At 43.6% G+C, this 12528-nt stretch overlaps 1 protein-coding gene across 4 annotated transcripts in view; it reads right to left on the bottom strand.

Moving 5' to 3' along the window:
- The window catches only part of AGAP3 (ArfGAP with GTPase domain, ankyrin repeat and PH domain 3), a 494399-nt gene that overhangs the window by 344040 nt on the left and 137831 nt on the right, over nucleotides 1-12528 (bottom strand). For all 4 annotated transcript variants that reach the window (XM_069729029.1, XM_069729028.1, XM_069729027.1 and 1 more), the window contains exon 4: nucleotides 2160-2245. In XM_069729029.1, the coding sequence (XP_069585130.1) occupies nucleotides 2160-2245 (86 nt within the window). The remainder of the gene's footprint in view (nucleotides 1-2159; nucleotides 2246-12528) is intronic.

Below are 12528 nucleotides of genomic sequence, written 5' to 3'. Positions count from 1 at the left end.
GCGCCCGCTCCATGCTCCCTGCAGTGTCCCCGGCGCCCGCTCCATGCAACCCGCAGTCAGTGGCCAGCGCCCGCGCCATACTCCCCGCAATGTCCCCGGCGCCCGCTCCATGCTCCCCGCAGTCACTCTCCCCGGCGCCCGCTCCATACTCCCCGCAGTGTCCCCTGCGCCCGCTCCATGCTCCCCGCAGTGTCCCCGGCGCCCGCTCCATACTCCCCGCAGTCACTCTCCCCGGCGCCCACTCCATACTCCCCGCAGTGTCCCCGGCGCCCGCTCCATGCTCCGCGCAGTGTCCCCGGCGCCCGCTCCATGCTCCCCTCCGGTCACCGCTAACACAGGGTTAATGCCGGCGGTAACGGACCGCGTTATGCCGCAGTGTAACGCACTCCGTTACCGCCGCTATTAACCCTGTGTGTCCCCAACCTTTTACTATTGATGCTGCCTATGCGGCATCAATAGTAAAAAAAAAAAAGTAATGTTAAAAAAACAAAAAACCTGCTATACTCACCCTCCGTTGTCTGCTCAGGCGCTCACACTTGCCGCCATCTTCCTTTCCCAGTGATGCTTTGCGAAATTACCCAGAACACCTAGCGGTCTCGCGAGACCGCTAAGTCATATGAGTAATTTTGCAGAGCATCCGGGGAATGGAAGATGGCGGCAGCCGCGCGCCCATGGTACAGCGCCGTTGGATCCCAGGCGGCGGAGAGACGGGACGCTGAGGAGCAGCGACCAGAATGGTGAGTATGTTCAACTACAAGGGGCCCTCGGATCGTTAGGTATGTTTATTTTTTATTTTTTTAACCTGTGACACACGTGGCTCGGGAATATACTACGTCACTGGGCAATATACTACGTGGCTCTCTGCTGTATACTACAAGGCTGTGCAATATACTACGTGGCTGGGCAATATACTACGTGGCTCTCTGCTGTATACTACAAGGCTGTGCAATATACTACGTGGCTGGGCAATATACTACGTGGCTGGGCAACATACTACGTGGACATGCATATTCTAGAATACCCGATGCGTTAGAATCAGGCCACCATCTAGTGTATGAATATACACATACAGCATCACTGGATGACCACATCGGGGCACGGCAGTGGAAAGCTGCACTGGCAGATTAGTCTAAAGTAAGTCAAGCCTAACTGGGATGGAGGAGCATCTGAGAAGAGGAGGTCAGAGGAGGATTGGAAGGAGCAGTCCAACAGCTGTCAGAATATCCTGGAGGGGAAGCAATTGTCTCTCAGCAGTGGAATAGTCTGGAGGGGACGCAGTCGTCCGGCAACTATCACGGTATTCTGGAGGGGACACAGCTGTCACGGTATTCTGGAGGGGACGCAGCTGTCTCGGTATTCTGGAGGGGACGCAGCTGTCACGGTATTCTGGAGGGGACGCAGCTGTCACGGTATTCTGGAGGGGACGCAGTTATCACGGTATTCTGGAGGGGACGCAGTTATCACGGTATTCTGGAGGGGACACAGCTGTCACGGTATTCTGGAGGGGACGCAGCTGTCTCGGTATTCTGGAGGGGACGCAGCTGTCACGGTATTCTGGAGGGGACGCAGCTGTCACGGTATTCTGGAGGGGACGCAGCCGTCACGGTATTCTGTAGGGGACGCAGTCGTCACGGTATTCTGGAGGGGACGCAGTTGTCACGGTATTCTGGAGGGGACGCAGTTGTCACGGTATTCTGGAGGGGACGCAGCTGTCACGGTATTCTGGAGGGGACGCAGCTGTCACGGTATTCTGGAGGGGACGCAGCTGTCTCGGTATTCTGGAGGGGACACAGCTGTCTCGGTATTCTGGAGGGGACGCAGTCGTCCGGCAGCTGTGACGCTATTCTGGAGCGGACACAGTCATCCCATGGCTGTCCATGTCCCGGCCGAGTACTGGAAGCCGCGTCATCGTCCATCACTGATCACATATTGTCCTGATGACTGGTGACAGTGGTGGGATCTTTGTGATCTCTCCAGTGTCTCCTGTGACAAAGTGGTGACAGCGGTGGGATCTCTCCATTGACTTCTGTGACAAATTGGTGGCACTGGAGGGATCTGCACGGCCCCTGGCTGTCAGCCATGACACACACATACACTAATGTACAGACTATACATATATACCATACTGTACACACACTGTGCACACGGGGGAGCAGTACCTGCATCTCTGGGGGTCCGCCTTCGTCTCGGATCAGCAGAAGGTAACTCTGTCCATCAACCACAATTTCTTTCTTAAATCTTCCACCTAAAACAGGATGGATAAAGTGTGACAAGCAGATCATACAAAGTGTCCAAACAAGACAACTGTCCGGATCACAGACTCCCATAGTTCTATACCAGTCATTGCTTGGCCGCCGTCATTTACAGCCACTCATTAACCCCAGAGAACGTGTCGATGCTCGCGGAGGTTTTTCCAGTCAATTTATAGTCGGTAAACAACTGACAACAGAGGATCTCAAAGCAGAAAGTTGTCAGCCAGGAGAAGGTACACACATTTACAGGCATAAGATCCATCACAGACACTGAAGACATCTCAAGAACAGCTGAAACAGGGACATTACCCAAAACTGGACGTCCCTCAAATATTAATGAAAAGACAAAAACATTGGTGCTGGTGGCTGCAAGAAGCCGACAGCAACATTAGAGGAGCTGCAGGAATTTCTGGCCAGTCCTGTATGTGACAACAATCTCCCGGAAGGCTTTTCTAAAGAGAATCATACAGGCCGGAGGTGCACTGCCAAAATGTCCATCAAGTGACAAAACCTGAAGGGAAGGTATTCTGTCTGATGAGACCGAGAAGTAACTCTGTGGCCATAACTTCAAAGCAGATACTGTGCAGCTCCTCTGTAGTCACACGCTCTGTATACATAGTTACATAGTTATTAAGGTTGAAGGAAGACTATATGTCCATCTAGTTCACCCCACAGCCTAACCTAACATGCCCTAACATGTTGATCCAGAGGAAGGCAAAAAAAACCCATGTGGCAAGAGTAAGCTCCACATTGGGGAAAAAAATTCCTTCCCGACTCCACATACGGCAATCAGACTAGTTCCCTGGATCAACGCCCTATCAAGGAATCTAGTGTATATACCCTGTAACATTATACTTTTCCAGAAATGTATCCAGTCCCCTCTTAAATGTAAGTAATGAATCACTCATTACAACATCATACGGCAGAGAGTTCCATAGTCTCACTGCTCTTACAGTAAAGAATCCGCATCTGTTATTATGATTAAACCTTCTTTCCTCCAGATGTAGAGGATGCCCCCTTGTCCCTGTCTCAGGTCTATGATTAAAAAGATCATCAGAAAGGTCTTTGTACTGTCCCCTCATATATTTATACATTAACATAAGATCACCCCTTAGTCTTCGTTTTTCCAAACTAAATAGCCCCCAGTGTCATAACCTATCTTGGTATTGCAGACCCCCCAGTCCTCTAATAACCTTGGTCGCTCTTCTCTGCACCCGCTCCAGTTCAGCTATGTCTTTCTTATACACCGGAGACCAGAACTGTGCACAGTATTCTAAGTGTGGTCGCACTAGTGACTTGTATAAAGGTAAAATTATGTTCTCCTCATGAGCATCTATGCCTCTTTTACTGCATCCCATTATATTATTTGCCTTTGTAGCAGCTGCCTGACACTGGCCACTGAATATGAGTTTGTCATCCACCCATACACCCAGGTCTTTTTCATTGACGGTTTTGCCCAGAGTTTTAGAATTAAGCACATAATTATACATCTTATTACTTCTACCCAAGTGCATGACCTTACATTTATCCCCATTAAAGCTCATTTGCCATTTATCAGCCCAAGCTTCTAGTTTACATAAATCATCCTGTAATATAAAATTGTCCTCCTCTGTATTGATTACCCTGCAGAGTTTAGTGTCATCTGCAAATATTGAAATTCTACTCTGAATGCCCCCTACAAGGTCATTAATAAATATGTTAAAAAGAAGAGGGCCCAATACTGACCCCTGTGGTACCCCACTGCTAACCGCGACCCAGTCCGAGTGTGCTCCATTAATAACCACCCTTTGTTTCCTATCCCTGAGCCAGCTCTCAACCCACTTACACATATTTTCCCCTATCCCCAGTATTCTCATTTTATGTATCAACCTTTTGTGTGGCACCGTATCAAAAGCTTTTGAAAAGTCCATATACACTACATCCACTGGGTTCCCTTGGTCCAATCCGGAACTTACCTCTTCATAGAAACTGATGAGATTAGTCTGACATGAACGGTCCCTAGTAAACCCGTGCTGATACTGGGTCATGAGGTTCTTCCTCTTCAGATACTCCAGTATAGCGTCCCTTAGAATGCCCTCCAGGATTTTACCCACAGTAGAGGTGAAGCTTACTGGCCTATAATTTCCGAGTTCAGTTTTTGTTCCCTTTTTGAATATTGGCCCCACATTTGCTATACGCCAGTCCTGTGGCACAGACCCTGTTATTATGGAGTCTTTAAAGATTAAAAATTATGGTCTATCAATGACTGTACTTAATTCCTGCAGTACTCGGGGGTGGATCCCATCCGTGCCCGGAGATTTGTCAATTTTAGTGATTTTTAGACGCCGACGCACTTCCTGCTGGGTTAAGCAGGTGACATTTAATGGGGAATTTTTATCACTAGACATTTTGTCTGCCATGGGATTTTCTTGTGTAAATACTGATGAAAAAAAGTCATTTAGCATATTGGCTTTTTCCTCATCCTCATCCACCATCTCACCCAGACTATTTTTAAGGGGGCCAACACTATCATTTTTTAGTTTCTTACTATTTATGTAGTTAAAGAATATTTTAGGATTATTTTTACTCTCTGGCAATGAGTCTCTCTGTCTCAATCTTTACTGCCTTGATTTGCTTTTTACAGAATTTATTTAATTTTCTGTATTTATTTAATGCCTCCTCACTACCTACTTCCTTTAATTCTCTATATTCTTTCTTTTTGTCCCTTATTGCGCCCCTGACAGCTCTATTTAGCCATATTGGTTTCCTCCTATTTCTAGTATGTTTATTCCCATACGGTATATACTGTGCACAGGTCCTATCCAGGATGCTAATAAACGTCTCCCATTTTCTTTGTGTATTTTTGTGTCTCAGGATATCGTCCCAGTTAATTGCACCAAGATCCTCTCTCATCCGTTGGAAATTTGCCCTCCTGAAGTTTAGTGTCCTTGTAACCCCTCTACTACACATCTTTTTAAAGGATACATGAAAACCTATTATTTTGTGATCGCTATTGCCCAAGTGACCCCCAACCCTTATATTTGATATGCGGTCTGGCCTGTTGGTTAATATTAGGTCTAGCAGTGCCCCCCTCCTTGTTGGGTCCTGAACCAGTTGTGAAAGGTAATTGTCTCTCATAATTGTCAAAAACCGATTACCTTTGCTGGAACTGCAGGTTTCTGTTCCCCAATCTATTTCAGGGTAGTTGAAGTCCCCCATAATAATGACTTCTCCTTGAGTCGCAGCTTCATCTATTTGCTTTACGAGGATATTCTCCATTGCTTCCATTATTTTTGGAGATTTATAACAAACCCCTATCAGTAATTTATTATTTTTCCCCCTCCCCTTATCTCCACCCACAGGGATTCTACATTTTCATTAAATTCACCTATATTATCGCGCAGGATGGGTTTTAAGGACGATTTTACATATAGACACACCCCTCCCCCTCGCTTATCAAGTTAACAGCCCAGTCATGGCTCTCATCCAGCCACGTTTCAGATATCCCCACCATGTCATAATTATGCTCCAACAACATTAGTTCTAATTCCTCCTTGTTGTTGGCGAGGCTTCTGGCATTAGTATACATGCACTTGATGTTCCTCTCTGTACTTCTATTTCTTAAATTATATATCTACAGCTCCTCTGTAGTCTCACTATGTATATACTATATATCCACACCTCCTCTGTAGTCTCACTCTGTATATACTATATATCCACAGCTCCTCTCTGTAGTCACAGGCTCTGTATATACTATATATCCACACCTCCTCTGTAGTCTCACTCTGTATATACTATATATCCACATTTCCTCTCTGTAGTCACACTCTGTATATACTATATATCCACAGCTCCTCTGTAGTCACACGCTCTGTATATACTATATATCAACACCTCCTCTGTAGTCTCACTCTGTATATACTATATATCCACAGCTCCTCTCTGTAGTCACACGCTCTGTATATACTATATATCCACACCTCCTCTGTAGTCTCACTCTGTATATACTATATATCCACATTTCCTCTCTGTAGTCACACTCTGTATATACTATATATCCACAGCTCCTCTCTGTAGTCACACACTCTGTATATACTATATATCCACAGCTCCTCTGTAGTCACACGCTCTGTATATACTATATATCCACAGCTCCTCTGTAGTCTCACTCTTTATATACTATATATCCACAGCTCCTCTGTAGTCACACTCTGTATATACTATATATCCACAGCTCCTCTCTGTAGTCACACTCTGTATATACTATATATCCACATTTCCTCTCTGTAGTCACACTCTGTGTATACTATATATCCACAGCTCCTCTGTAGTCTCACTCTGTATATACTATATATCCACAGCTCCTCTGTAGTCACACTCTGTATATACTATATATCCACAGCTCCTCTCTGTAGTCACACGCTCTGTATATACTATATATCCACATCCCCTCTCTGTAGTCACACTCTGTGTATACTATATATCCACAGCTCCACTCTGTAGTCACACACTCTGTATATACTATATATCCACACCTCCTCTGTAGTCTCACTCTGTATATACTATATATCCACAGCTCCTCTCTGTAGTCACACGCTCTGTATATACTATATATCCACAGCTCCTCTCTGTAGTCACACACTCTGTATATACTATATATCCACATCCCCTCTGTAGTCACACGCTCTGTATATACTATATATCCACAGCTCCTCTGTAGTCACAAGCTCTGTATATACTATATATCCACACCTCCTCTGTAGTCTCACTCTGTATATACTATATATCCACAGCTCCTCTGTAGTCACGCTCTGTATATACTATATATCCACAGCTCCTCTGTGGTCACACTCTGTATATACTATATATCCACAGCTCCTCTGTGGTCACACTCTGTATATACTATATATCCACAGCTCCTATATAGTCACAAGCTCTGTATATACTATATATCCACAGCTCCGCTGTAGTCACTCTGTATATACTATATATCCACAGCTCCTCTGTAGTCACACACTCTGTATATACTATATATCCACAGCTCCTCTGTAGTCACTCTGTATATACTATATATCCACAGCTCCTCTGTAGTCACACTCTGTATATACTATATATCCACAGCTCCTCTCTGTAGTCACACTCTGTATATACTATATATCCACATCCCCTCTGTAGTCACACGCTCTGTATATACTATATATCCACAGCTCCTCTGTAGTCACAAGCTCTGTATATACTATATATCCACAGCTCCACTGTAGTCACACTCTGTATATACTATATATGCACAGCTCCTCTCTGTAGTCACACGCTCTGTATATACTATATATCCACAGCTCTTCTCTGTAGTCACACTCTGTATATACTATATACCCACAGCTCCTCTGTGTAGTCACACTCTGTATATATTATATATCCACATTTCCTCTCTGTAGTCACACACTCTGTATATACTATATATTCACAGCTCCTCTGTAGTCACACGCTCTGTATATACTATATATCCACAGCTCCTCTCTGTAGTCACACGCTCTGTATGTATTATATATCCACAGCTCCTCTCTGTATATACTATATATCTACAGCTCCTCTGTAGTCACACGCTCTGTATATACTATATATCCACAGCTCCTCTGTAGTCACTCTGTATATACTATATATCCACAGCTCCTCTGTAGTCACACACTCTGTATATACTATATATCCACAGCTCCTCTGTAGTCACTCTGTATATACTATATATCCACAGCTCCTCTGTAGTCACACTCTGTATATACTATATATCCACAGCTCCTCTCTGTAGTCACACTCTGTATATACTATATATCCACATCCCCTCTGTAGTCACACGCTCTGTATATACTATATATCCACAGCTCCTCTGTAGTCACAAGCTCTGTATATACTATATATCCACAGCTCCACTGTAGTCACACTCTGTATATACTATATATGCACAGCTCCTCTCTGTAGTCACACGCTCTGTATATACTATATATCCACAGCTCTTCTCTGTAGTCACACTCTGTATATACTATATACCCACAGCTCCTCTGTGTAGTCACACTCTGTATATATTATATATCCACATTTCCTCTCTGTAGTCACACACTCTGTATATACTATATATCCACAGCTCCTCTGTAGTCACACGCTCTGTATATACTATATATCCACAGCTCCTCTCTGTAGTCACACGCTCTGTATGTATTATATATCCACAGCTCCTCTCTGTATATACTATATATCTACAGCTCCTCTGTAGTCACACGCTCTGTATATACTATATATCCACAGCTCCTCTGTAGTCACACGCTCTGTATATACTATATATCCACAGCTCCTCTGTAGTCACACACTATATATACTATATATCCACAGCTCCTCTCTGTAGTCACACGCTCTGTATATACTATATATCCACAGCTCCTCTGTAGTCTCACTCTGTATATACTATATATCCACAGCTCCTCTGTAGTCTCACTCTGTATATACTATATATCCACACCTCCTCTCGGAAGTCACACGCTCTGTATATACTATATATCCACATCTCTTCTGTAGTCTCACTCTGTATATACTATATATCCACAGCTCCTCTGTAGTCACAAGCTCTGTATATACTATATATCCACAACTCCTCTGCAGTCACACACTCTGTATATACTATATCTCCACAGCTCCTCTATAGTCACACTCTGAATATACTATATATCCACAGCTCCTCTCTGTAGTCACACTCTGTATATACTATATATCCACAGCTCCTCTGTAGTCACACTCTGTATATACTATACATCCACAGCTCCTCTCTGTAGTCACACACTCTGTAAATACTATATATCCACAGCTCCTCTCTGTAGTCACACACTCTGTATATACTATATATCCACAGCTCCTCTGTAGTCACACGCTCTGTATATACTATATATCTACATCTCCTCTCTGTAGTCACACTCTCTGTATATACTATATCTCCACAGCTCCTCTGTAGTCACACACTCTGTATATACTATATATCCACAGCTCCTCTGTAGTCACACTCTGTATATACTATATATCCACAGCTCCTCTCTGTAGTCACACACTCTGTATATACTATATATCCACAGCTCCTCTCTGTAGTCACACACTCTGTATATACTATATATCCACATCCCCTCTCTGTAGTCACACTCTGTGTATACTATATATCCACAGCTCCTCTGTAGTCACACGCTCTGTATATACTATATATCCACACCTCCTCTGTAGTCTCACTCTGTATATACTATATATCCACAGCTCCTCTCTGTAGTCACACGCTCTGTATATACTATATATCCACAGCTCCTCTCTGTAGTCACACACTCTATATATACTATATATCCACATCCCCTCTGTAGTCACACGCTCTGTATATACTATATATCCACAGCTCCTCTGTAGTCACAAGCTCTGTATATACTATATATCCACAGCTCCTCTGTGGTCACACTCTGTATATACTATATATCCACAGCTCCTATATAGTCACAAGCTCTGTATATACTATATATCCACAGCTCCTCTGTAGTCACTCTGTATATACTATATATCCACAGCTCCTCTGTAGTCACACACTCTGTATATACTATATATCCACAGCTCCTCTGTAGTCACTCTGTATATACTATATATCCACAGCTCCTCTGTAGTCACACTCTGTATATACTATATATCCACAGCTCCTCTCTGTAGTCACACTCTGTCTATACTATATATCCACATCCCCTCTGTAGTCACACGCTCTGTATATACTATATACCCACAGCTCCTCTGTGTAGTCACACTCTGTATATATTATATATCCACATTTCCTCTCTGTAGTCACACACTCTGTATATACTATATATCCACAGCTCCTCTGTAGTCACACGCTCTGTATATACTATATATCCACAGCTCCTCTCTGTAGTCACACGCTCTGTATGTATTATATATCCACAGCTCCTCTCTGTATATACTATATATCTACAGCTCCTCTGTAGTCACACGCTCTGTATATACTATATATCCACAGCTCCTCTGTAGTCACACGCTCTGTATATACTATATATCCACAGCTCCTCTGTAGTCACACACTATATATACTATATATCCACAGCTCCTCTCTGTAGTCACACGCTCTGTATATACTATATATCCACAGCTCCTCTGTAGTCTCACTCTGTATATACTATATATCCACAGCTCCTCTGTAGTCTCACTCTGTATATACTATATATCCACACCTCCTCTCGGAAGTCACACGCTCTGTATATACTATATATCCACATCTCTTCTGTAGTCTCACTCTGTATATACTATATATCCACAGCTCCTCTGTAGTCACAAGCTCTGTATATACTATATATCCACAACTCCTCTGCAGTCACACACTCTGTATATACTATATCTCGACAGCTCCTCTATAGTCACACTCTGAATATACTATATATCCACAGCTCCTCTCTGTAGTCACACTCTGTATATACTATATATCCACAGCTCCTCTGTAGTCACACTCTGTATATACTATACATCCACAGCTCCTCTCTGTAGTCACACACTCTGTATATACTATATATCCACAGCTCCTCTCTGTAGTCACACACTCTGTATATACTATATATCCACAGCTCCTCTGTAGTCACACGCTCTGTATATACTATATATCTACATCTCCTCTCTGTAGTCACACTCTCTGTATATACTATATCTCCACAGCTCCTCTGTAGTCACACACTCTGTATATACTATATATCCACAGCTCCTCTGTAGTCACACTCTGTATATACTATATATCCACAGCTCCTCTCTGTAGTCACACACTCTGTATATACTATATATCCACAGCTCCTCTCTGTAGTCACACACTCTGTATATACTATATATCCACAGCTCCTCTGTAGTCACACGCTCTGTATATACTATATATCTACATCTCCTCTCTGTAGTCACACACTCTGTATATACTATATATCCACAGCTCCTCTGTAGTCACAAGCTCTGTATATACTATATATCTACATCTCCTCTCTGTAGTCACACACTCTGTATATACTATATATCCACAGCTCCTCTGTAGTCACAAGCTCTGTATATACTATATATCCACAGCTCCTCTGTAGTCACACGCTCTGTATATACTACAGTCATGGACAAAAATTTTGAGAATGAGACAAATATTAATTTTTCCAAAGTCAACTGCTTCATTTTTTCTAATGGCAGTTTGCATATACTCCTGAATGTCAGAGGGATCAGCTTAACAGCAATTACTGTACTTGCAAAGTCAATATTTGCCCAGAAAATGAACTTTAACCCCCAAAACACATTTCAACATCATTGCAGTCCTGCCTTAAAAGGAGCAGCTAACATGGTTTTAGTGATTGATCCATTAACACAGATGTGGATGTTGATGAGGACAGGGCTGGCGATCAATCAGTCATGATTAAATAAGAATGACATCACTGGACACTTTAAAAGGAGGCTGGTGCTTGGTATCATTGTTTCTCTTCAGTTAACCATGGCTATCTCTAAAGAAACACGTGCAGCCATCATTGCACTGCACAAAAATGGCCTAACAGGGAAGAGTATCGCAGCTACAAAGATTGCACCTCAGTCAACAATCTATCGCATCATCAAGACCTTCAAGGAGAGAGCTTCCATTGTTGTCAAAAAGGCTCCAGGGCGCCCAAGAAAGACCAGCAAGCGCCAGGACCATATCTGAAAACTGTTTCAGCTGCGGGATCGGACTACCAGCAGTGCCGAGCTTGCTCAGGAATGGCAGCAGGCTGGTGTGAGTGCTTCTGCACGCACTGTGAGACTGCGGAGACTCTTTGAGCAAGGCCTGGTTTCAAGGAGGGCAGCAAAGAAGCCACTTCTCTCCAGAAAAAACATCAGGGACCGACTGATATTCTGCAGAAGGTACAGGGAGTGGACTGCTGAGGACTGGGGCAAAGTCATTTTCTCTGATGAATCCCCTTTTCGATTGTTTGGGACATCTGGAAAACAGCTTATTCGGAGAAGAAGAGGTGAGCGCTCCCACCAGTCTTGTCTCATGCCAACTGTAAAGCATCCTGAAACCATTCATGTGTGGGGTTGCTTCTCAGCCAAGGGAATCGGCCTAAAAACACAGCCATGAATAAAGTATGGTACCAGAATGTCCTCCAAGAGCAACTTCTCCCAACCGTCCAAGAGCAGTTTGGCGCCCAACAATGCCTTTTCCAGCATGATGGAGCACCTTGCCATAAAGCAAAGGTGATAACTAAATGGCTCATGGAACAAAACATAGAGA

This window comes from Ranitomeya imitator, chromosome 6 (genome assembly GCF_032444005.1).
Source record: "Ranitomeya imitator isolate aRanImi1 chromosome 6, aRanImi1.pri, whole genome shotgun sequence".
NCBI lineage: Eukaryota > Metazoa > Chordata > Amphibia > Anura > Dendrobatidae > Ranitomeya > Ranitomeya imitator.
This window is presented reverse-complemented; position numbering and strand designations above follow the sequence as displayed.